The sequence below is a fragment of the Octopus bimaculoides genome, chromosome 10 (genome assembly GCF_046866305.1).
Source record: "Octopus bimaculoides isolate indiv1 chromosome 10, ASM4686630v1, whole genome shotgun sequence".
Lineage (NCBI taxonomy): Eukaryota > Metazoa > Mollusca > Cephalopoda > Octopoda > Octopodidae > Octopus > Octopus bimaculoides.
In genome coordinates, this window is record NC_142937.1 from 44,185,824 (window position 1) to 44,213,638 (window position 27,815).

Sequence of the window (27,815 nt, forward strand, 5' to 3'; positions counted from 1 at the left end):
CTGGGTGTGTAGGCCAGCGGTCAATAACACTCCAGACCATGTTCGTAGGAGCATCACGTTGTGCATAATACTTGTATATGCCATTGAGGCTGCTTCCTGTTGTGGAGCAGGTGTATTGTGGGTACTGAGTAAAGGCAATTGCTCTCTCTACACCATCGTTTTCCATTTCCTCGATCGAGTCTTCAGCAAGGGGTGGTGCATAGCGGAAACGTACGTAGTATTTGTGGGGAAAAACTCATAGAAGAAAAAGAAGCATACTCTAATGACTAGAGCAGTCATAAAACAAAAGTTAAATTCGGGTCATAGAGTTACCAAAGGTTTCGTATTGAGTCTGACGAGCTGTCCACAAGGTAAGTCTATGACCAGGGTTTAACTTTTTGTTTTAATATATATATATATATATATATATATATATCTTCAAGGCAATGCTCCAGCATGGCTGCAATCCAGTAACTCAAACAAGGTAATAGAAGGAAGAATGTATATATTTATGTGCATGTATGTATTTTGTGTTGAAGTATATCAGAGAAATAGTAAACATCGGCAATAAATTGTTACTTTTAAACAAATGTCTCTTGTGGTATTTGTTCCTCCTAAATTACACAAGCACTCCCTTCTCACCTGATAATTCTACCTGTTGGAAACCCACTACCAAGGTCACTATTGTTCACAAAAAATTAATACAAATTTGAATGTAAAATAAGTGCAAGTTTATTGATTTAGATATGAGTATGCTACTAGTGCTGCTGTGCCTGCTACTACTACAATGGCAATCTTTATTACTACTTCTACCACCGCTACAACTACTATTACTACCACTACCATAATTTCTGCAACTATTATTACAAGTATGTATTTGTAGCAAGGCACATAACTCAGCTTGTCTCAGCCTGCTCCACTTCTATTTTATGAGTGAGTGGTTGTCAGAAAATCAGCCAACCATAATAGAAACCAATTGCTTCAGTTGTGTACTGATTGTAAATATATGTAAAGCCATTGTAACCATGGCACTAACATGAACAAAAGAAGAAAAATCAATGTCTATGCAGTTACAAGGACAAAATTATTTACAATGATGTATATGTGGTATTAGCAGGAATCTTAAATACGAATGGTACGGGTAAGGTACAGAACACTATTCTCTATCAACTCATAGATAAAAGGGACACCTCAGGCAAGTGCTGCCAAACTTTCATTTCCCATTCCAAGAAATTATAGTAAAATTTGAAACCCGGCAGAATAGTTGGTGGGGTTGTCACATTCCTTCAATGGATTTGCTACCATCAATTGTTTTCAATTCTTTGCCATTGAACGAAGGTCAAAATTGTTAGGAAACAAATGTGCAAAAGTTTCTCCATGCTAAACAAAACTGTGCTCCAGGAATCCCTTAGATTCTTTTCAAAGGTCCTCTAATAATAATTACCTTGTAGCAACAAAAACAAGATTGTGGCATTTAAGAGCTCCTAGTTTAGGAATGGCACAAGGACAGCTGTTGTCCAATACAGTGCTTTTCATGCAGAATAACAAATACCCGGCCTACAATTGGACTAGTGACTCCCTTATTGGACTGCATCTTGATATGCGAATCCATAAAAGTTAAATTTGATAAACAATCATCCTTGACCATGTAGAATTGCCTCTGCCAATGATAAAATACAAACCCCCAAAACCTGAGAATATTAGTGTCGTTAAGAAAGTAAAATATTACAACTAGGTTGCCAAATGCATTACACAATGTTTCCTTATCTCTTTTTTAAGACAGAATAAGATGTGAAGATTAGGTTGCTATTTCTAGCACTTCTAGCATCCATTTAGTAACTCTTTCATTATGATATTTGTTTGATAAATTCATATGTAGAAGTTAATATCTCTCAAATACTTCAAAGATGTAAACACCAGCATACCTTACCATCACTGATGAGTGCCTCTAAGGAAAGAACTGTGCATAAGGGGCCAAATGCCCTTTCCTATACTTCCTTGTTCCCAGTCCTGTTTTCCGTTTCTATATATTTTAAAATACACTTCATCACCTGTATTAAAAAATTTTGTTCTTCCTGAATTTTCTATTTTCTGTTTCCTACTTGGCAACAATTTATCAAAAATAGAACGAATTTTTCCGGAAAACATCAAATCTGCAGGTGACCTACCTGACTCTGCATTTGGATTCAGTGTTATTCTATATACCTGCAAAAACTTTGTCATCTATTTTTCTTGTATCATCTCAAAGGTTTATTATTTGTTGGCATTCCTCAGCCACTTTCCGCAAGGTTAGTTTCACATCTTGATTCAGCTTTGATAATATTCTTTTTCTAATTTCCACGTCTTCCATTGCCACCAGCCCTTTAATGAATATTAGGCACTTGAACATATCTGGTGTTAATTTTTCCAGCTTAAACCTTTCGCAAGCTTTATTAACCATACCGGCATATGTTACAAAATCATCGGACTTGTTTTTCTTTAAATTTAAACATTCCCATTGAATGTTAAACTGCAAATTTTTCTCACTAAAAATATTAGCCAAAATATTTATCGTTTCATCAAAACACAATTCCGCGGGCTTTCTCAGCAAAATAAAGTTACAAGACTTTCATGTTCCAGAGTAGCAAGCATTTGCAAAAGATGTCTTACCTTCCTTTCACTAGACCATCCCTTGCATTCCTCTCGGAATATGTCTTCGTATCGTCTGTAATATGCAGTAAAAGTAGTTCCTTCATCCGGTTTATAGTGAAATTCTTCGATGGAATTTGCAACACTGTCCGCTGAAAATGATTCTGTCATATTTCTCAGCTGCAGTAACAATTCTGTTAACAACTGTAGTTGCTGCTCTTGTTGTTAGACAACTGCTTTCAGTAACTCTTCCATTTCAGTCCTATTCAAAACTTCGTTGCCACTGTTATATCGCACGTTCGGATGACATGCCTTCGCCATAACATACCTCTACTCAACTACCGAACTCTCACTTCCAACAATATGACGTCTAGTCTACCGATGCTTCTACAACTAGCTATCATGTCCACTATTTATATTATTGGACTATCCTACTTATTGTCTGGGGGCATCCACACAACATAATAAAATAGCTAAAGTTAGTATTTTAAACATAAATTAACATGAAAATTTGATGAAAGACTTTAATTTAGATCCCTTTAAAACAGGAAATTTCTATCATAGAACCAGGGCCAGTTTCTGGTGGGATTGGTATCAAAAGTATTAAAGTAATTTATCTTGACTCAGAATGAATTTTATTCATTGAAATAATACGTATTAGAATCATCACATTTTTGCCAGCTAGAAAAAAAAGTTTTAGTTTCTGCAAAATCATTTACAAAACGTGCATTGTCATGAAAAAGAATTTATCCTTTTAGAGTGACCAATACTAGATGCAATCAAGGCAGTTCTTGGTACATTTTGTCAATTTCTTGTCAGTATTTATCTACTGTAATGATTTCACTAAGATTCTAGAAATAGTAGAGAAGGATTCTATTCGCTCACCTCCAAATACTGATTACAACTTCCTTTTGATCCAACTTCAATTTAGGGAAGTGGTTTGGTGTTTCATTTCTGTCCATTCACTGCACAGAAAGCAATCAGTTATCATATAGAATCCATTTTTCATCAACTGTTACAATGTGATTATGAAATGTTTTGTTTTGTTTTGTTTTGCACAGAAAAATGCAGGGTAAACATTGTAAAGATTTCTAAAACATTTTGCTCAGCTCGTGCAATACTCATTAAGATTTCTTGGTTTTTCTATGTGGTACAAATGTCAAACAACCTCTTGAATGGTAGTTGTTTAGTTCTTCTGTAACCTCTTGAGTTGTTTTGGGTGTTTCAATAATGGCCCTTTCTTGGTAGTTTTCAATCACATAAGATTGTCTATAACCTCCCATATCTTCAAGGCTCTCATCTCCACTATAACATTTTTGCAACTCAATACTGACCAAATGCTTGGTTGGTTATCGTGACCAGTTTTCTCTGCTTTGTATTTCATTTTGAACACCTACCATAAAATGGCTTGAATTAGCATTTTTTCCTCACATTTTTAATTTCACTGCATAAAGTAAACTAGAATAAACAGCATAAGCAAAACTATTAGCATAAATAAATAGACCAAAATTTGTGCTTCAAAGTGGCATGTTATGCAAATATACTTATTTGATTGAAAGCATAAAAGAAACATGGGCAAAAACTAGATACACCCAAGTTGGCAAAAACGAGACACACCCAATTTCAGCAGTGCATATTCTGGGAAAGAAATAAATTTAGTGTATTAATGCATGTAACAAAATTAGTTTATGGGAGGCTCGCCTTTATATATAGGATCCAGGGAGATTATTTGCAACAGTTTTTGGTGGGGAAAATGTCTTATATGCCATTAAATACAGTACTTGAATTAAAGTTTATTCTAAAATAAGCATCAAAATTTAAAATAACAAAAAATAAAAACTAATTAGTTCTGCCCAAAAAATAAAAACTAATTAGTTCTGCCCAAACACAAAATAATCTTCAATATCCATCTGCCTAAATTTTTGACTGAAATTATTTTATAATTATATTTATGTAATCTTATGAAGGGGCTTTCTTAGACAGGAAGCCTTCCAAACAAGAAGTATATACATGAATGAATGACTACATCTTATAAGCCCTGATATTTGATGTGAGAAAACATTACTGAATTATATCTATTACTGCAACAGTTTAATTGTATAAGCCACCACTTGCTTGCTTCTGTTTTATAAAGCAATATTGTTTCTTTAGCTTTAAAATGTTAGTCTTATTACCTAAAAAATAAAAGTATTCATTCTTTACCATTTGCTCCTGAAAATCATTCAACACTTACTGAATGATACAACTACAAGGCAGCTTTTGACTAAATTTATGAGATAAGTTTTGTGTTGCAGCACTGACAAGAATAAGAGAAGAGAATTTCATCATGTCACTCAAGATTCCTTTTATGAAAAGTTTCACTGAAAGATGAAAATGTCTATAAACGACATGGGGGAGATTTTTTTTTTCCTTGTGTCAGATTTTTCATCTTGTAATTTACAACTTATGTAATTTGCATATTTTTATATAATTTAGTCTACTAAGTATATTACTTACACACACACACACACACACACACACACAAACAAACAAACAAGCTGTAAGATGTCCTTGTAATGTCCCCTTCATTTGACACCTTTGTGTCAAATAAAAGAGGTTATCAAAATAACAGAATTATTACCTTGCCAGACAAAACTGCTTGGCAGCATTTCTCCTGGCTCTGTTTGTTCTAAGTTCAAATTCCACTGGGATCAATTTTACCATTCATCTTTTTGAAGTTAACAAAATAAGCCCCAGTTGAACACTGATGTAATCAACTTCCTTCTCCCCTATAATTGCTATCCTTGTGCCACAATGTGAAACCAAGCTGGCAGAATCGTTAGCACACTGGACAAAATGCTTAGCAGTAATTTTAAGTACCAGTTTAGTGCTGGGGTTGATGTAATTGACTCAAAAGATTTCAAGCCTTGTGCCTATTGTAGAAAGAATTATTATTTCATAAGGCAGTGAGCTGGCAGAATCATTAGCATGTTGGGCAGAATGCTTAGTGGCATTTTATCCATCTTTACATTCTGAGTTCAGATTCTGCCAGGCTTGACTTTTCCTTTCATCCTTTCAGGGTCAATAAAATAAGTACCAGTTGAGCACTGGGGTCAACGTAATCCAGTCCCCTCCTCCAAAATTCCAGGCCTTGTGCCTATAGTATTATCATTATTTTATAAGGTGGTGAGCTGGCAAAGTGGTTGCCACACCGGACAAAATGCTTAGCAACATTTTGTCTGTCTTTACATGCTCAGTTCAAATTCTGACAAGGTCAGCTTTGCCTTTCATCCTTTTGGAGTCAATAAAATAAGTACCAGTTGATTACTGGAGTCAATGTAATTGACTATATCCCTCCCCCAAAATTTCAGGCCTTGGGCCTTTAGTCGAAAGGATTATTATTATCATTTCAATTTTGTTAAAAAGTAGTTGAATGTAGCAAGAATGGTCCAAGTGAATGGGCCTACTCTAAGCATGTGCCTATAGATCAAAAGAAAACTGTGTGAAGAGGACACTCACTTTAGTGGGTAGGGAAACCATTGTTTTGTGGAGTTTCCACAAGCAGCCCTAGGAAGTCTCCCTCTTTTGGGAAATTATTCATCGTTAGAACTTATATTGTCACCATTTTCCTACTTCTTAAAACGTTCTTTATGTAACACCTTACTGAATTGCTCTATACTGTCCCCAACATTTTTTTAAAACTCTTAATGGTAAATTATCAATATTAAGGCAACGAGCTGGCAGAATTGTTAACACGCTGGATGAAATGCATAGCAGTATTTCACCTGTCACTTCAATCTGAATTCAAATTCCACCAAAGTCGACTTTGCTTTTCATCCTCTTGGGGTCGATAAAATAAGTACCTATTGAACACTGGGGTCGGTGTAATTGGCTCATCCCCACCTCCCCCATGCTGTCCTTGTGGCAAAAATTTAAAATAATTATTATTTTCATATACACTCAACAGACTAGACTTTTGGAAAAGAAAAGATCCTGACATTGGGCTACAAAAAGTAGCCTTAGATGCCAAGAACCCTCCTAAGTATACTAGCTGTCCCTAATAACACTGTTTTCTGGAGCTGTACTAAACTGGGTTTTATGCCTATTTCCTCTAACCATCTGTTCAGATCTTTAGGAATTGTTCCCAATGCACCTACAACTACATTATTATTATTATTTTATTTTTGACTTATTCTTTGCATTTGTACATTTTGGCTCCAAGTCTCACCCAGAGACCTCAAGAGACAAGCTAGAAGTTCATGTTGGTGTTATGTCTAAGGTGCCATATATTTGGTTTTGTACATAGTGCTGTTCTAGAGAATGTTTAAGAAATCATAAGAAAATTGTGTTTGTTTTAATATTTGAGATTACATAGAAAGTGCATAGGATATGGACAGTTCCCATGAGCACTATCTTTTGAATTTCTGCCATTTTGGGATTTTCTGGTATCTGAGCTAGGTAGCAATCAGCCCCTTTTGCTATCATTCCCAGGGCACCTATAACAACAGGTATTGTTTTAGTCTTCAGGTTCCACATTTTGCTAATTTCTATTTCAAGTTCTTTATATTTGCTCAGTCTTTGGTAGATCTTGACAGATATGTTTATATCGATTGGAACAGTCATATCAATGAGGAGGCATGATTTCTGTCTGAAGTCTTTCAATATGATGTCTGGCCTATTTGCATCGATCTTTCTGTCATTTTGAATGGTGAAGTTCCAGAGGAGTGAGATGTGATCATTTTCAAGCACTGGAGGTGGTATATTGTGAAGCTCTATCATACCTGTTGAGATACTCTGTAGGTGCAAGAAGACTGCACATGGAGACAACATGATCAATGGTTTCATTTTGTTGTTGACATACACAACATGTTGGGAAGCTGCCATTCTTTAATATGTTGGCCTTGTAGTTCCTTGTCGGTAGGCATTGCTCTTGGGCTGCTATGATAAACCCTTCTGTTTCAGATTTTAAGCCAAAGCCATTAGCCATTGATGGGTAAGAGCTTTGTCTACATCGGCATTATTCGCTCTCTTTGGGTATTTGCCATTAAGAGGGTTTTCTTGCCATTTATCAGTCAGAATATCTAAGGCAGCAGTTTTAGCACGGGTTTTCATGTGCTTAGCTTTTTCTGCGCTTGTTTCTAGTGTCTAAATCTGGAATTTGTTGTATTTGGAATTCACTTAGATCTTCCTTTACCTGTTTTGTTACTGAGTATGATGCTTTCTTGTTTTCATGTTTTGAGACAAGTTTTAACATCCAGTCCTCAGATTTTTTCTGGTAGGTGTCTAGGCCAGTTGTGGCAATCTTCATTGTTAATGCCAGTTGTAAAAGTTCATAGCCTCCCTCTTTTCTTGGCAGATAAAGTCATTCTATAGCTGCCTTAGGGTAGTGCATTCTATGCATTGTCAACAGTTTTCGTATTTTTCTGTCAAGATTACATATTTCAGTAATTGACCAGTTAATGATATTGAAACTAAGTCACGACTGGTATGGCTAAAGCATTGATCTCTTCGATCCTGCGTCTTGCATTCAGCTCTGTCTTCAGTATTGCCCTCATCCTGCAATACCATTCTCTTCTGATCCTTTCCGTCATCACTGAATGCTTGATTCCGTCCCCTTCAATTACCCCTAGGTATTTGTAGCTCTCTGCTGGTTCTAACTCTTTTATGACATTCTGTTAGTCAAGGTTAACGTTAGATGTTTCTGCCAATTTTACTTTGATAAAGGTAGCTTTTGCACATTTATCAAGGCCAGATTGCATCCTGGTGTCATCACTGAATTGTTTAACAATCACTAATAAGCCCTTGAGTGGTCTTTTGCATGTAAATGAGATGATTTATATTTTTATCAAATATTTTATAACCATACTGTGCATCATTGAGCAATTTTAAGAGAAGTATTAAGGCTAAACAAGAGGAGTGGTGATAGTGAATCACCCTGGAAAATGCCACATGAAATTCTTACATCTCCAGCATTTAGAGATTCATTGTCACTGTTCAAAGTTAGTGTGGTTTTCCATGATCTCATACTTAGAGACAAAAGTAGGCATTATTTTATACATTTCCAAACAGTTCTTAATTCAGCTATGTGGTAGGCTATCAGTGTTGATTTCGCATGTGTGTTTCACATATGTTTCACTGAGACGTCATGTGTAGGAGAAACTGTGCTTTGTATGGCAGTAATTTTTTTTTTTTTTTTTTTTTTTTTTTTCATTATTATTTTCATTAAAAGGCTGCTTCCTTCAAGTCTTCCACAGGTTCCTTTATCTAATTCCATCAATGTTTTGGGATTAGATTTGTTCTTGAATGGGGAGCCCGGTGTAGCACATCCATGTTATTCAGCACGGGGCTATCTCTTACTATTATTATTATTGCTACTACTACTACTACTACTACTGGGCTCTTCCATTGGCTGAATCATTATTTCGTTGTACAAAATATCTTTGAGTATTTCATTGTGCAATTTACATTCTGAGTTCAAATCCTATCAAAGTCAGCTTTATCTTTCATTCCCTTGTGTTGAATGTGACAAGAATGGTCCAAGTGAATGGTCTAAGCATGCACCTGTAGATTGAAGGAAGACTATGGCCTTGTACTTAAGTTTGAAATCATTGTTATTTGTCAGATTTTATAGTTCACATTAAACTATGGTACAAATGATAAAACTCGACAATTAAAAGACAGAGAAAATTATATATACAGGTTCAAACTTATGCGTAGTAGCAGGGAAACATATTTTGGCATTTTCTACATAATTTACATTCATGATCCACTGAAGTTGAAATATTGGTTTCAAATTTTGGCATATGGCCAGCAATTTCAGGGGAGGGGCTAAATCAATTACACCAACTCCAGTGTTCAATTGGTACTTCTTTTATCGACCCCAAAAGGATGAAAAGCAAAGTTGATTATGGTGGAATTTGAACTCAGAACCTGAAGACAGACAAAATACCACCAAGCATTCAACTTGGCGTGCTAACAATTCTGCCAGCTCCACTGCCTTACTAAAGTTGAGATATTAACATTTATCTTTCTCTGCTTATCACCAATGTTTGTATATATATGTGTGTATGTATTACTCATGTCTATTTTTAATTTCCTATTGTTGATCATAACAGTAGGAACAGAGACAGTAGCACCACATTAAATAGCAGTGGTTCTCAATCTTAATCACATGCTTTAATGAAAAGTTTAGATAAAAAAAATATATATATATTTTAAAGTTAAAAATATAGTAAACTATTATTTAACTTGTTTCCTATCCTTTCTCCTTCCCTTGCCATACTGATATTTACCATTGACTACAGCACTGGCCTTATTGAATGACTAGTATTATTTTAATCATTTCAAACAATTCTGAACATGCTTCAATCTTGTTAGATCTCTTCAGTGAAGCAGAGATAATAACTATACTCTTTTACTTGTTTCAGTCATTTGACTGTGGCCATGCTGGAGCACCGCTTTTAGTCGAGCAAATCGACCCCAGGACTTATTCTTTGGATGCCTAGTACTTATTCTATCGGTCTCTTTTGCCGAACTGCTAAGTTACGGGGACGTAAACACACCAACATCGGTTGTCAAGCGATGTTGCGGGGACAAACACAGACACACACATACATATAAATATATATATATACGACGGGCTTCTTTCAGTTTCCATCTACCAAATAACTGACAAGGCATTAGTCGGCCTGAGGCTATAGTAGAAGACACTTACCCAAGGTGCCACGCAGTGGGAATGAACCCGGAACCATGTGGTTGGTAAGCAAGCTACTTACCACACAGCCACTCCTGCGCCTATACACTATATTTAAAAAATTTAATTGGCAGTCATTAGAACATTGGGTAGAGTGCATTGTAGTAGTATCTGTTCTGACTCTCTACACCCTTGAGTTTAAATGTTGCCAAGGTCAACCCTGCCTTTCATCCTTTCAGGGCCAATAAAAGAAAGAGTACCAATCCAGGGAGGTAGATTGGCTGAATTGTACAAAAATTAGACTGGATACCTTTACATATTTGTTGTGGCTCTTTGCCTTCTGATTTCAAACCACTTTAGTAATATATGTGTTTTGTGTGTATGTAGGTGTGTGAAGAAGTGAAGGAAGGTATTCAAACTTAAGATTAGTTCAAATATGCTTGAGAGGTATTTGAACCTATAAAGGCTTTTCACTGCAGTTTGTCATAAAAAAAATTTTCTCACTCAAAACAAAAAAGGTGTTTAAATGCCATAGTCAACTCACAGTACTCTCTGTTGGACTGATAGATGCATTTTGAAATTGCTCGTTCTCTTCAGCACCAGGTGCCAAGAAAGACAACTTGCAGCTGATTATTTATACACACACACATACATATTATGTCACATTATTTGGTTTGGTTCTTAATGATCATGGTTATCAAATTCATAGTCTCTGATGTGATTGATTTTGTCTACCAGTGATTTAGTATCTATCTAGTGATTTAGTGTATAAAATAGTGAAAACTATGTGATATCACTTCATATGTAATATATATAGTGTGCTAATGAATTAACATGCTATTGAACTATTGACTATCTATTCATCTTTATTTATTTTATATATGACACCAGAATTAACTATTTCAATGAATTCTGAAATTTTTTTAAAAACTCACTTTTATTTATGGTACTCTTTCTTTTATTGGCCCTGAAAGTGTATAAATTTTTAATTTTGTTTATTTTTTTTTTTTTTTTTTTTCATAATTTTATTTTCATTCTTGTTGGATCCCACTTATCTGTCCTTGGCAGCTTTTTCTCAATTTGGCTGCAATCGTTTTCTCTATCTTCATCCCGCAGGATGGAGCAACAGTTTAACTGAATTTACACAACACTTTCAGTTAGCAGTGCAGGTGATAACTCCTGAAATGCTTCAAAATGTGTTTCACAACGCTAAAGAAGACATTTAAATCTTTTTGTTTGATATCATAATTAATGAACATAAAATTGTCAGTTTTTTTTGTTTTTTTTAAATTTACCAGATTTCATTAAAATAGTTAATTCTGGACACCCTCTGTGTGTGTGTGTATATATATATATATATATATATACAGGGTGTCCACAAAGTCTAGGTACATGGAGTAAATAAAATAATAGCATAAACAATTAAATATAGGAAATAATAATTTCTTAAAGTATGTGTTAATCCCCATGTACCCAGACTTTGTGGACACTGTGTATATATATAAATTTAGTAAATGGAGTAATACGCATATGTTAAATGAATTCTTTTATTTCCAATATATGTATCTATTAACCAATTTATTTTGTCCGGAGTTAATTATTAACTAAGAGAAAATAAATACATATGATAAAATATATATATATATATATATATATATGTATGAAATGTCTGTCTGTCTGTCTGTCTATCAGTCTTTCTCTCAGTGTGACTACATATCTTCCTTTTGTTAAATATGTAATATTTTATTATTTACCAATATTTTTTTTTTTCATTTCAGCATGCTCACGCGAACTCAGTAGGTTATTTCATTCCTCAGGACTCTTCATTTGGGAATCTAATCTTGCCAGTTATACCTCGATTTGATGTTAAATAAAATATTTTCTAAGAATTTTTTGGGGGGAAATAAAGATTTTTTTTTTTTTTTATGACATGGAGTAATAAAATTAAAAAGAAGAAAAAAAAAGAAAAAGTGACCACCACCCAATGTTAAATTTTTTTGGGTCCCTCTTTTAAACACTGGTCAACACATTGAGGATTATTTCAATACCAAGGAAAGAGAATATGTTGAAAATCTCTTTTTTTTTCTCCTCATTACAATTTTTTTTCTTTAAATTTGATTTTTGTGAAATAATTGAGTTGTTTTTATTGTTGTTTGGCCCCAATTTATCCTTGGTCAAGCAGACCTATCATCATAAGCATTCCAGCCATGACTAACACCACTTGTTTTTTTGTTTTTTTTTCAGGCACAGTGTGTCTTTGACAACATTATCTAACATGTCCTTTCATTGATAGTAAAATGTGTCTTTATCAACACAATCCAATGTTATTGAAGGCATTATTTGAGGGAGATTTAGCTACTATTTCTAGTACATTGAGCTGCTTTATTGACTTGAAATGGTTAAATGAATTTGATATCTGACTTCACTGTCTCTCTAACATAGTATCACTGGAGCTACTGCACGTGTTTCTTAAGTATGACATTTCATCCTCTCGTCCCAGTTTAACTCGATTGGAAAATAGATTGTGTTCCAGTGGGAATTTAGCTCAAGAGACAGATTAATTTTTTTAGTATAAGGTTGATTTATGTCATATCCATGTACACTACACAAACACTAGAATTTACTTCATTGTGTTGTGTGGAAGTGGGTGAGTGTGAGGGTTTACCTCAACACGTTATTTTATTATTTCACTCAGAGAGATGGAGTGACTGAATGAGGAAAAATACTTTATGGTGTTACTCTTGAACATTTTGGTTTCAAATTCCACTGAAGCAACTTGGCTTTCATCTTTCCAGGGTCAAGAAACTATAGTACCCATCAAGTATTAGGACCAATACAATCAGATGTTTCCTCTCTCAAATTTCTGGCCAATATAAGAAATTATATTAAGGTAATAGTAACAAATTGAAAGCATGTGGACTAGTGTTTGGGGTGTTGCATTCATAATCATAAAATCATGGGTTCAATTCCTGGACGAGATTGTCCATTGTATTCTTGAGCAAAACACTTCATTTCACATCATTCCAGTCTACTCAGCTGTAAATGGATTCCAGTGCAGGTGTGTGGCTTAGTGGTTAGAGTATTAAGCTCACAGTTGAGAGTTTGATTCTTGATGGTGTGTTGTATCCTTGAACAAGATACTTTTATTTCATGTTGCTCCAGTCCATTCAGCTGGCAAAAATGAGTTGTACCTAAGGGCCAGCCTTGTCACATTCTGTGTCATGTTCAGTCTCCCTGAGAACTACATTAAGGGCATGTGTGTCAGTGGAGTGCTCAACCACTTGCACATTAATTTCACAAGCAGGCTGTTCTGTTGAATGGATCAACTGGAACGCTCATCATTATAACTAGCAGAATACCAGTGCCAGTTTTAAATGGATTCCAGCAATAGCTTGCAAGTTAACCCTGTGATGGACTGGCATCCCATTCAGTAGAGAGTTTGGTAATTTCAATCATTCATGTGCCATGAAAACCTGGTTGAGCTCCAGCCTTATTTGTCCTTGGGTTCATGACAGATTTAAGAGCAATGAATTGACAGAATTGTGAGAAGGTTGGACAAAATACTTAGCAGTATTTAGTTACTTTTTTTAGGTTCTGAGGCCAACAGTGCTTTTCAGGGTTAATTTATTCTGTCTAGATCTGAGGCCTGTTTAATCAACCTCTACCATCTCCCACAAAAAAATGTGCAACTTTGTTGCTTGTGTCAGAAATGAAAATTGTTATTAATGTAATGAGATGGATGAGATTATAGAGTGCCCCATTGAAGGACTTGAAGCCTTTCGCCATTTTGTTTTGGATTCAAATCACACTGACTAAACTTTACCTCTCAAATTTGGTTAAAATATGTACCAGTAATTTAATAGGGTCAGTTCCGGTGGCTATACTTCTGATAAATGTTAGCATATCATCACTGGACATTGTTGTTGATTAGCCTGAGCTCAGACCTAGGAAAGGTGGCCTGCACCCCCCCCCCAGGTATAATGTATTTGGGACTACATTATCCAATGTCCCCTTAAGTTTATAGGGTGTGGTTTGAGGGAGATTTGAATGCTATTTCCAGTAGATTGTAGGACTTGTCATAATAATTGCTTTTGGTAAGGTGGCGAGCTGGCAGAAACATTAGTGCGCCGGGTGAAATGCTTAGCGGTATTTCATGTCTTTACATTCTGAGTTCAATTTCTGCCAAGGTCGGCTTTGCCTTTCATCCTTTTGAGGTCAATAAATTAAGTACTAGTTGCATAATGGGGTCAATCTAATCAACTGGTCCCCTCCCCAAAACTTTCAGGCCTTGTGCCCAGAGTAGAAAAGAATAATTGCTTTTGGATTCACACTTGCTTCATTTGTTGATAGCCTCATTGTTGTTATCATTTTAACATCCACTTTTCCATGCTTTTATGAGTTGGAGGATATTTTATAATTTGTTTCGGATTTTCATATCTTTAAACAATGCTCTTCTTACAAAAAAAAAAAATGAAAATTGTGAAAATACAGAACCCACTGTTTTTAATCATTTATGAATAGAGAGAAGTTACCTTTGGAGAGGACACTACTTCTGTTTATAGATTAAAAAATTCAGCTTGGGAGAAGCTGCTGATTTTAACTATATATGGGTAATAAAAAAAATCAGTTAAGATGCCTCTAGTTTTTGACCCAGTATTGTTATAAAATAACAAGCTGTTACAATTCACCTAACACTGTGAAATCATACATAACTGATTATAGTATGTTTCCATAACATACAGTGGTGTAGGCAAGGGTGGTGAGAATCTTTACGCCATAGGCCTTCTCACACCTAGTGAAAAATAGCTGGACTATGTTTCTGCTTTCATACAGTTTCAAGTGTTGGCAGAAATGGTTACAAAAAGAAATAGAGACCTGTAATTTACAAAATCAAAATCCATGTTTCCTTTCTTTAAAATTGGTTCCATGATAAAGTGCAGTTATAACTATAGTGAACAACAGAGAAGCATTGAATCACTGGGAAAAATGTTACATTGACTTGCAGCATTGAATTCAAATTTACTCATAGCAAGGAAGGAGTTGACACTAGGGTTCCTTATAAGTCAACCAAAATTGTCATTATTTTTGTTTTATATTTATTCTTCCAAGCTATCTTTGATTGGAGAGGTATCATGGTCTGAGTCAGTCCTTGTTCAGAATTACAGTCCCTTTTCCTCATAGTTGGGTCAAAGGGACAGACGTTCCAGTTTTTTTGTTTATTTTTTTATTTATTATGGCCATATGCTTTTTCTAACACTAATCTCAAGAATTCTGTCACCTCATATTGTCTCTGCTCATTCACCAACCACTCTGAAATGCACTGCTGCATTTTTTTAAACATCTGTACTAGAGAGGCTGTTAATCCCACATCATTTCTACTCTTTTGGCAGTCATTTAAAGTCAACAAAGTTCGTTTTATGGTTCTTGTTTCAGCACCTTGCTCATACAACAAATTTATTTCTTTAGCTTCTGATCTTAGTGAAAAGAAAGGCAAAACTTACCTCAATCTGAAAAGGAAGCAAAAAATGCATTTGTTTCAAGGGAAGATTTCTATTTATTCTCTCTCAGAAGAAAGATAAATACCTGAATCATTACATTCTTTCACTCCTCACAACAGATAATCTCATTGAGCTCTTCTGCAAACCATTCTCTGGCTAAATTAATTCCAACATGCAGGGCAAACAAGGGGTGGGTTTGAGCTAATCCATGATCTAGGGCCAGTGAGTCAAGGAAGGGTTCATGAATATCTGATGAGCACTTCACAAAAAAAAAACCCTTCTGATCTTTAACAGTAGGTCGTAGTTGTCCCCACCAACCTGTGCTTCATTTTCTGTGGACCTTCTCCATATTTTTGATCTGCCACACTTATCCCTATCAGTAACCATCAGCATAATTAGAAACCAGTTTCTATTGGGGGTCTCAGCCAACCCCATTTCTTTCACTTGATCTGGGTTTCAGTAGGTTGATGGCTTGACTTTTCCCATAAGGCTTTGTAAGTCTCTCTTGCAATTTCACCTGAAGGACATTCCAGAGACATCTATTCACAAATGCTTAATACTTGTCAATAAAGAACTTTGTGATTCACTATGGTTTATGCACATATAGCAGCACTATCTTCATACTCTGGTTAAAAATCCTGAATTTTATATACATTGACAAGGTCTGTGATCTCAAGAGCATTATGGAGGCAGCAATTAACTTTTCCGATAATCTATGATGGTACTGGGCAATACAGTTGACCATTCCATCAAAGATGCTATTGTTTCTCTGAAGAGCATGAAGCCAATTCCATCATTGTGTGGTACATTGTCCTTCTCATGCCCTGAATAGAGCAGTTTTCCCTTGTAGCTAGGCACATATGTTCTGCTTGCATCCCCCTCATCTCACAGGCCTAATACTGAGAGCTTGTAGAGCTTCATCTTAGCTGCAATCTTGGCCTTTATTCCAGTTTTCAAACTTGGTTCTGCCATTCCATATTCCCAGGTGAGAGAAGTTTGTTTCGCATCACAGCTTCCTTTTGGCTTTCACTGTGTTGTTTCATATGCACTCTTTGAGGACTACTTCCTCTTACCAGCATTGGCTTCACATGTTCTGGTATTTCAGTAGCAATGCAGAAAATTTAATAGTACAGAGCTTTTATTCTTATGCTTACCTCACTCCCTTGACAGTCTTGTGATGTTAATATTTAGCAGAAACATAGGTTAAAAGACTCATTAGAATGTTAGAATAAGTACTTTACTGAATTTAATCTTTACATTCTACATTCTTAATCCCATGTGAGGTCCACTTTATCTCTCATCCTTCTAAGGTTAATGGTTGCAGTCTCAGTGATTGGAGTAGATTCAATCAACTGAACTCCAAACTACACTACTTAAAGACTCTGTGTGGGGATGGTGAGGGATCCACATTTGTCAAAATGTAGCTAAGCCTGCTGATCTTGGGAGAAGGAATAAAAGTATTTCATACAAAAGTTCACAAAATATGGATGCTGTGAAAAAAGAGACAATGTTCAGCAGATTTCTGGAAACTACTGACAACATGTTGCAGTTGGAAGACAATTGCATCAGTCCAACAAGCCAATTACTGATTCACTGGCAGTGTCTGTAACTTGATGCAGTAAAAAAAATATGGCAAATGGCTTCATTCAAAGAGCACTTGTTTCAGTTTTCTTGCTAATGTTAACATCTCTTGGCAAGTAGTAAAAAGCTTGCTTCCCAACTACATGGCTCTGGGTTCAGTCCCACTGCATGACACCTTGGGTAAGTGTCTTCTACTATAGCCTTGGACCAACCAAAGCCGTGTGAGTGGATTTGGTAGATGGAGCTGAAAGAAGCTTGTATATATGTATCTGTCCCCACCCCCATTACCACTTGATAACTGGTGTTGGTGTATTTATGTCCCTGTAACTTAATAGTTTGGTAAAAGAGACTGATAAAATAACTACTAGGCTTTAAAAAGATTTTGGGGGTTGATTTGTTCAACTAAAACCCTTCAAAGCAGTGCTCCAGCAAAGCTGCAATCAGATGACTGAAACAAGTAAAAGAATATATGTAATGGAGATTGTTGTGTCAAATTGGTATAAGAGACTTTGTTGCAACCAGTATTAGCAGGCTTAGAGGTGCAAGGCAAAGGAGAAAAGCAGCTGCAAATATACCACCTGCACTGACCTGTACTTGCAACATCTGCAGGCTTCTTTACAAATTGTTGGCATAATTCAAATGTCACATTCAATATAAACATTATGACTGACAAAGATACCAAAACCCGATAGTCAATTATATATATATGGAAATGAACACAAAACTAAGCAAAGACAGCATAGGAGGAACAAGTTTTGTTATATTAGTTTAATGCTTAAAAAGGGAGTGTTGATGTTTCAAATGTGAGTCCTTCATTATAAAAAATATAAGAAAGGCTTACAAGTATGCACATGACAGGCTTGGATACTTTCTATGTCAACCAATTTCTTACAAAGCATTGGTCAATCCAAAACTATGGTAGAAAATACTTGATAGAGGTGTTGTGCTGTGGAAGTGAACTTGAACCAATGTGGATATGAAGCAAACTTAGCCATACTTGCAGAGAGAGAATCCATGAATGTAACTAAGGAACAAGAAGCAGCCTCGTTTTAACAACAAACAAGTGCTGGTGGTTTGCACATATCAAATACAATTTTCCTGCAGTATGTGTTATGTATGTTGTGCTACTAACACACTTTCTGTTGAGTTTTTTAAGCATATGTTAGAACTGACATATGGAATTTGTAATCCAGTACATCCTGTTTTGGTATACATATAGAAGTTTAATGATTGATATTTATGTAGATTAACATTTCATAATGAAGATTATATAGTCTATGAAAACATCAAGGAGTTTCTATAGGTTAAAGTGATATGGTTTGTTGAGGTTATATTTAATGGAAAAGAATAATTAAAATCATTTGAATTTTACTTAGATTATGTTGAAGTATTCTACATATAAGCACAGGCATGGCTGTGTGGTAAGAAGCTTGCTTCCTCAACCACATGGTTCCAGGTTCAGTCTCACTGTGTGGCATCCTGGGCAAGTATCTTCTACTATAGTCTTGGACCAACCAATCTTTGTGAGTAGATTGGATTTGAAAAACAGAAACCTGTTGTATGTGTGTATGTTTACATCCCCATAACTTAGCAGTTCAGCAAAAAAGTCTGACAAACAAATAAAGCAAAAAAAAAAGCATGATCATAAATTTCCAGTTTAATACTAATGTGCAAGGATTGAAAAGGCGTAGAAATAGAAAACTTACCCTGTTTAATTATGTGGTTTCAAATTTGTCCAACACCATGGCAAAGAAAGAAGAATTACTAAGATGCAAACTTACTTTGTCTTATTAATATAGATGGGTCATATATAATTCCTTAATATTTTCTTGGTAAGAAAGGCAAAATCATTAGCACACCAGATAAAATATTAAACATCTGCACGTTCTGAGTTCAAATTCCGCCGAGGTTGACTCTGCCTTCATCCTTTCAGGGTTGATAAAATAAGTACCAGTTGAGCACTGGGGATCGTAATTTATTTAGCCCTTTTTTCGAAGCTGCTGACCTTGTGCCAAAATTTGAAACCAATATTTTTTTGGTATGGACTGGCATTTGTCAGCTGGAATACTACTTGTGTATTAGCTTCACTTTTAGAAATTATTATTTTTTTTCCATTTAATATATGCATGAAGGCGGCGAGCTGGCAGAAACGTTAGCACACTGGGTGAAATGCTTAGCGGTATTTCATTTGCCTTTCATCCTTTCAGGTTCGATCTAATTGACTAGGCTCCTTTCCAAAATATTTCGGGCCTTGTGCCTTGAGTAGAAAAGAATATATGCATGAAGGCAGCTAAATGGCAGAATTTGTCAGCATGCCAGACAAAATGCTTTGTGGCATTTCTTCTGGCTTTACATTTCTGAGTTCAAATTCTGCCAAGTTCAACTTTGTCTTTCATCCACAATTTCAGGCCTTTTGTAGAAAATGCTTACACACATGTCACTATCAGTTTACAAATAAATATCCTTAATTTTAATCCAATCTTCTGCTACTTTGTGCATATCCAGGTGTAAGACAGTGATAACTATCAGAGATTGAAATATAGAAGTAAATAAGAAAAAATATGCTACATCTTCAAAAATAAAATTAATAGCATTCGTTTTATGTCCATTTTTCTCTGCTAGCATAGGTTGGATGAATATGTATTACGATATTTTATGGCCAGGTGCCTTTCCCATTGCTAATCCTCGTTTCAAAAGTAATGGTTTGTTTGTTTTTTTTCTACTGGTTTTCAAAAGTGCAGAGCTTCAGGGTGATCTGTAAGTAAGGGGATATCAACAAACATCATTTTTGATCACTGGTTTCTATGAGAGGATGCAGATCATAAATAGGCACATATGTAAACACATACAGTAGGCTTCCATACAGTTTTCACCTGTCACTTTTACAGTAGATGCCCTATGTGCCACACAACAAGATTGAAGTCCAGACAACCATGTTGTTTTCATTTATATCTAATATGTAAGATAATTCACATTTTGTAATTAAAAATATCAATTAATGCTTGAATTGATTTCCAGACAATGTGGAACAGTTGATATGTATGCTTTTTACCAAAAGACTTTTCAAAGTTATAACTGGGAATTTAAACTAAGCCTAAAACTTGGTTTGCTTAATACATTCTATATTATTGCAATTAATTTTTGTTGAAGAAGTTTAGGTGAAGTTTGGTATGACTAAACAATAAGGAATTTTTCTTAGATTGCAAATTTTTTTGTGGTATTTGAAGAATTTCCTGTTCATAAACCAAATAGTTTAACACAGAGAATTTGTATATTAAGTTTCAGAATGGAGTTGGGAAAAAACACCCTGATTAAAAAAAAGTACAAAAAATGCATTGGTTGAAAATGGTGTGAAACAGAAAAAGTCATGAGATTTCTCTTCAAATAGATTTCTGCTTTATACAGTTGTCTTTATTCAATAAGGTTTAATATTGTTGAAATCAGTGCCTTTCTTACAAGCAAAGTAAGAATGGCACTGATCAAGCAGATATGATCAAAGATGTTCCAACTCTGACCACCACACCTTTCTGTTTTTGTAAGCAGTTTACTTGGGTCTAGCAACATTATCTAGCATGTTCCTATTTTCAGAAGTTAGGGTATGAAATTTGAAGAAGATTCAATTGTTATTTCTAGCAGGTCTGCTGACTATCAATAGTCTTCCTATTTTTCTCAAAGCAGATAAGTATTAAATACTGAGATTTCTGTTATAAGTATATACACTTCATACATTAATACCGGCTCTATGTTATGTACCTGAACAAAATATTTGATGTTCATTGGCTCAGCCATGTTTTTTATAAATATATAGCATGTATGTAGATTGTTCATACTTGTAATGGTGGGCTCAGCCCAACAGTTAAGTTACTCCTATGCTTCATCCTCCAACCAAAGTGTTAGTCATCTCAATAACGTTCTAATTTAGGCAGGTGTACTTTGACATCTACCACCATAGATGCAAACCTGGCTTTGTGGTAAGGAGTTTGGTTCTGGATTCCGTCCCACTGCATAGCACCTTGGGTAAGTGTCTTCTACTGAAACCTCAGGCTGACCAAAGATTTGTGAGTGGATTTGGTAGATGGAAACTGAAAGAAGCATGTGTATTTTTATGTTTTCAATTTGTTTACATCCCAGTAACTTAAGCAGTGGAGTAGAAAGAAAAAGACCCATAGAATAAGTATCAGGCATTAAAAGATCAGTACTATGGTCAATTTATTCAACTAGCTTCTTCAAGGTAATGCTCCAGCATGGCTGCAGTTCAATGACTGAAACAAGTTAAAGTATCATCACTTAAAATTTGCTTTCCATGCTGGCATGAGTTGGATGGATTGTCACAATGTGAGTCAGTTCTTTGCCCTCTTAGATGGATCCATGTACTTTGCTTCTCTACTACACTCACTTTAGGTTTCTGTAGCAGGATGCTCTTCCTAACAACAATCACTTCACATACAGTGTATTGGGTGCACCCTATATCATAGCATCATCACCAGAGAGGTTGTCATGACAAGACTAAAGAATCCATTCAACTCTACATAGTCTCTGCTCATTTGCTAGCCACTGAGTGCTCTGTACAGTATCTCTGCTCATTGAGGGCAATTTGGCTAATAGAAGAGTGATAATATGATGGAGAAAGGAGAGAAACTAAAGAAGAACATTGATTGCAGGTACAAGAGTTAGCTGAAAAATTCAGAGGCTGACCAAGACATTGACCTATTGAAGTCATTTTTCAACATAGTCCACACTTCTTCCATCGGTGTTGCAGTGCTTGAATCCTATTTTGTTGGTAAAAAAAACTGCAGATATGACGTCATCACCGTGATACTGGTCCCCAGCCATGTGTTTTTTTCATGTTAGGGAACAGATGGAGCCAAATCAAGAGAATAGAAAGGTTGATCAACCAGTTCAAAGACAGTCATGCACAGTAGCCATTGAAATGTAAGACTTGTGTATCAGAGTATTGTCCTGATAAAACAAGAGCCCTTTTATCAATTTTCTTGTACATTTGGTCTTGATTGCCTTTCTTAACTGCTTCAGCGTGTTGGCATAGTATTCTCCATTGATGGTATGGTCCTTTTGAAGATAGTCAATAGACACAATGCCTTTTGCATTCCATAAAACTGAGGCCATCACCTTCCTTGCTGATGAAATGATCTTGACCTTCTTTGGAGCAGGTGAGGAAGAGCATTTCTACTGCATGGATTGTCTCTTTGACCCTGACTTAGGAAACCAGCTGGATCTGCCTCAAACAGTATCAGATTTTCCCATGATGTGATCAGCCTGGTATGCTTTTGATCAGGTGTCAGAAAACATGACACCTACAGCAAAAACCATCATGCCAAGTTCATTGAGCACAATATTCCAGACTCTCTCACATAGCATTGGCTATTTGATTTATAGTTAGTCGCCTGTCATCCATCATCATAAGGTGAACACAATCAATGTCTTCTTTAGTGGTGGCAGTTGCAGGACATTCAGACCTTTGGTCATCTTCAAGATTCTCCCTTTCCCTCCTAAATTCAGCTGCCCCTTCTCCACTGTTGCTTAAGCTGAAGTGTCATCTAATGCCACATAAATGTCATGGGGGGAAGGGACTAAGCACTTTTTCTGCATGTAATTGATACCAAATTTTGTCCATTTTCAAGAGAAGTGATGACTAGTTACTTTTGGAGTCTTCTTTAAACAGTGAGATGTCAGTTTGCCTGGAAAGAAACAATGCAGTTATTAATAAGAGGGAGTGAAATTAATGCATACAAGATTTCACATCTCTAGTGTTACTCCTCCTTAGTCAGCCTACAAACTTTTCAGCTCACACTTCTATATCATCATCATTTAATGTCTGCTCTCCATGCTGGCATGGGTTGAACAATTTGACAGGAGCTGGCTAGGCAGAAGACTGCACCAGGCTTCAGTGTCTGCTTTGGCATAGTTTTTATGGTTGGATGCCCTTTCTAACACCAACCAAGTGGACTGAGTGTTTTTTTTTTACATGGTATCAGCACAGATATATATATAAACATATACATAAACACGTGTATATATATTATCATTTAAAGTCTTCTTTTCATGCTAGCATGGGTTGGATAGTTAGGAACTGGTGAACCAGAGAACTGTGCCATGTACTGCCTGCTTTAGCATGGTTTCTATTGCTGAATACCCTTCCTAATGCCTACCACTTTAATACAGTATATTGAGTGCTTTTTATGTGACACCAGCAGGTCACCAAGTAACTTGTAAAACAAGATCCCTCAACTGATGAAGTGGAAGTAGAATTGAAGTAGGTGACTTTGTGCCAGATGAGAGGTTAGATAATAGTAGAGACACAGAAACAGATGTCTTGCAGTAGAGGAGATACTTAGCTACCTTACTTGGAGAAAGTGAGAGAAGATGGCTGTGAGGTCAAGAAGTTCACATCACAATCATGTGGCTTTTAGTCCAATCCTACCATGCAGCACTTTGGTCAATTTTCTTCTTAAGCCCTGGGCCAAACAATGCCTTATGAGTGAATTTGATAATCAGAAATTGTCATAAGCCCATATGTTTGTCGCTTGAAACTTGATAACTGGTGAGGTTTCTTTACATCCTTATACCTCAGCAGTTAATCAAAAAGTGATGTATATTAGAAATCATGACGTCAATTTCATCAATTAAAAATCGCTTAAGTCAGTAGCCCAGCATGGTCACAGTCCAGTGACTGAAACCAAGTAAAAAAGAAAGACGTGTATATCCAGTACACCCTGTAAAGTGACTGGTATCAGGAAGAGCATCCAGTTATAGAAACCATGCAAAAGCTAACTAGAGCTTGGCTTGCCAGCATGGAAAACGAATGATAAATTATGACGTTTTATATATATATAGATAGATAGATGGAGTAGAGGAATAAACAAAGGAAACTAGACACACATGAAGAAAGAGAGACATATATAAATGTTTGTATTTGTGTGTATATACATATGTAATTTATACACACACACATGCCTATACAAATCAATAACTTATGTAGGTGGAAACCAGTACACTAAACTACCTTAGTGATAGTGTCATCACTCCTTCTCAATAGACATTTACATATTCTTTTTATCAGTTCGCTAATTAGATGATAATAAGAAAATCTATTCTTTTATGAGCCAGTGTGAATTCTGCTAAAGTTTTGTTTGAGTTTAAATGAAAATTGAGAATGGTTTAATTGAAGAGTAATAAGTTTCTAGAGAACAAATCAACATAGCTCTCTGACCAGCATTACATCTATGACATTTCTAACAAGGTCATGTAATAAATTGCTTGCAATAAAGCTGTCTGGTGTATGCTTCCCTGTTTTGATTAACTATGACCATAAGTATGTGTGGTAAGGAGATTACTTCCTAACCACATAGTCCAGAGTTCAGTCCCAATGTGTGGCACCTTGAGCAAGTGTTTTCTGCCATAGCCCCTGGCCAATCAACGTGTTTGTGAGCCCATCGTACAAAAATTTGTATATCTCTTTCTGTTTGTCCCTTACCACCCACCTCTTGATGACTGGTGTTGGTTTGTTTCTGTCCCTGTAACTTGGTAGTTTTGCAAAAGAGACCAACAGAATAAGTATACAGCCTTAAAAAAATAAGTACTAGGATCTATTTGTTTGACCAAACCCTTTAAGGGCAGCATTCCAGCATGGCCATTCAAATGTGTGTGTGTGTGTGTATATATATGTATATCTTTTTTTTTTTACCTTTGTTCTTGTTTCAGTCATTTGACTGCAACCATGCTGGGACACCACTTTGAAGGGATTTAGTCGAACAAATTGACCCCAGGACTTGTTTGTTTTTTTAAGCCTAGTACTTATTCTGTTGGTCTCTTTTACCAAACCTCTAAGTTACAGGGATGTAAACACACCAGCACCAGTTGTCAAGTGGTGATGTGGGACAATGATACACACACATATTCATATATATATACATATACAATGGGCTTCTTTCAGTTTCCATCAACCAAATCCACTTACAAGATTTTGGTTGGCCTGAAGCTACAGCAGAAGACACTTGCCCAAGGTGCCACATAGTGGGTCTGAACCCAGAGCCATGAAGTTGAGAAGCAAGCTTCTTACCACATCCATATATTTATATAGTTACGGTATATTCTGTAAAGAATGTAGTAGAGTACGATATAAACCTCGTCCACCTTCAGATTTCACCCTGTGCTATCCAGTAGTAGTATCATACGTACTACCAGGTTTGCGTTTGGGCATCTGTCGTGTGTGAATAAATAATGGAAAAAGTTGGAGTCAACAAGGAGTACAGTTGGACATTTAGTTTTTAATCACTAAAATTGTTTCCACACAGTGTACTTCTCCAAGTGTGCAAATACTTGATTATGCAACTGTTTCTCTGCATTATGAGAACTAGTTGTGTTTCCTCAGCCAGTATGTAAATATTGTCTCTGTATGTTAACATTCTCTCTGTCTGTCATGGCCTGAATTTAGTAGTAGTCATTGAATTTATCATGGTGTGTTGTTGCTGAAGAACCGTTGACAAACTGCTTTGAATGTGTAGATGTAGTGGGATGGTGATTCTTCTACTGTTAAAGTGGTTGCTGTTTTAAAGGGATTAGTATTTGATTTCTTTGTACTGTTGGTTTGTTCTTCATGGTTGGTTACGCATGAAATTGTCCTAAGCTGATCTTTATGAATTGGCCTATATGCACATAAACATGGTTGTTCACATATACATCCATATATGTACTAATGCTCAAACACATGCACACACACATCCATATATATATATATATATATTATTTATTTAAAGGTCACAATACATGTATTAAAGTGCTACTAATAGTTTCTTGTGTTGAGAAAACTCAAACATATTCTTCAAGTGCAAACCACATATCATAACAAACTAAATTGAATAACAGAAGAAACGCAAAAAAGTTGAGAAGGCAGCATATAGAAAATGCAGACAATAAACTGCGGAAAATGAAAAACAGAAACTAAAATGTAAAAAATAAAAAATGGAAAGGTAAAAGAGCTATTTTCCTTAGACCTTAAATGATAAGGCTGGAAAGATATCGAGTCAGTCAGGAATAGGTGGAATTTTTCAAAATATATTTATATATATGCATGCAACCACTGAAAATTTCTGACCTGGAATTCAGTAGAGATCTAAGGATCTTAGACCTGAATAGGATCTGCGTTCTTTCAGCCAAACAAGATCCACATTTATTCGATCCATTCACATAAGGTATGGATTTCTCAATTACTTTCCGTTTAATCACATATGGTGTTTTGTTATCTTTCAAAGTCCACATGTAGCTAGCCATCTTAGTAGCTTTACTTTTGTCCCTATATCGGAAGGAGGCTATGTGATTGGCAAAGTGATTTTTTAATTCAACTTCGCATAATCCAGTATAGGCCTTCTTATCAGTTGCATTATTTTTTAGAGTTGCAGTAACTGCTGCCTCATGTATGATAGATTTAGTCATACATCGTTGGTCAAGTGGACAGGATCCTGGGTTGCAACTGCATTCAGGCTCTTGGTATTGACCACGTGTAATGATACTCTTCATATTGGGGCAGCAGGTATTTGATAATTTCACAGAATACCTATTAAATATTTTCCTGAATCTGTGAGTGGCTTAAAAGTGCTTGTCTAGGAGTGACAGGAATCTTTTAGCAATGTTAGTTTTTGTATTAAGGGAAAAGGGAGGGGCAAACCAAATAATTTTCCTTGGCCTATTTTTAGGTTTCTTATTATCCTGATTAATACTAGAGTGGTTATGTACTATTTTATCTGGGATGCCACTAGATCATCATCATCATCATCATCGTTTAACGTCCGCTTTCCATGCTAGCATGGGTTGGACGACTTGACTGAGGACTGGTGAAACCGGATGGCAACACCAGGCTCCAATCTAAATTTGGCAGAGTTTCTACAGCTGGACGCCCTTCCTAATGCCAACCACTCAGAGAGTGTAGTAGGTGCTTTTATGTGTCACCTGCACGAAGGCCAGTCAGGCGATACTGGCAACGGCCATGCTCGAAATGGTGTCTTTTATGTGCCACCCACACAAGCCAGTCCAGGGGCACTGGCAACGATCTCGCTCGAAAATCCTACGGAGGCCAGTCAGGCGGTACTGGCAACGGCCACGCTCAAAATGGTGCATCTTATGTGCCACCCACACAAGAGCCAGTCCAGGGGCCCTGGCAATGATCTCACTTGGCTTGCCAGGTCTTCTCACGCACAGCACATTTCCAAAGGTCTCGGTCAGTAGTCATCGCCTCGGTGAGGCCCAATGTACGAAGGTCTTGCCTCACCACCTCAGCCCAGGTCTTCCTGGGCCTACATCTTCCATGGGTTCCCTCAACTGTTAGGGTGTGGCACTTTTTCACGCAGCTATCCTCATCCATTCTCACCACATGTCCATACCAGCGCAATTGTCTCTCTTGCACACCACAACTGATGCTTCTAATGTTCAGCTTTTCTCTCAAG

At 36.2% G+C, this 27,815-nt stretch overlaps 1 protein-coding gene across 2 annotated transcripts in view; it reads left to right on the forward strand.

Annotated features, from left to right (window-relative positions):
- The window catches only part of LOC106867803 (uncharacterized), a 51,875-nt gene extending 39,464 nt beyond the window's left edge, over positions 1–12,411 (forward strand). Inside the window, exons 5-6 of one of the 2 annotated variants that reach the window (XR_016243403.1) lie at positions 9,398–9,592; positions 12,058–12,411. Coding sequence is in view for 1 of the 2 variants with exons in the window: in XM_089358567.1 (XP_089214693.1) it covers positions 12,058–12,153 (96 nt within the window). In the remaining variant the exon portion in view is untranslated. The remainder of the gene's footprint in view (positions 1–9,397; positions 9,593–12,057) is intronic. The other variant, XM_089358567.1, reaches the window with a different exon arrangement.
- The last annotated feature ends 15,404 nt before the right edge of the window (positions 12,412–27,815 follow it).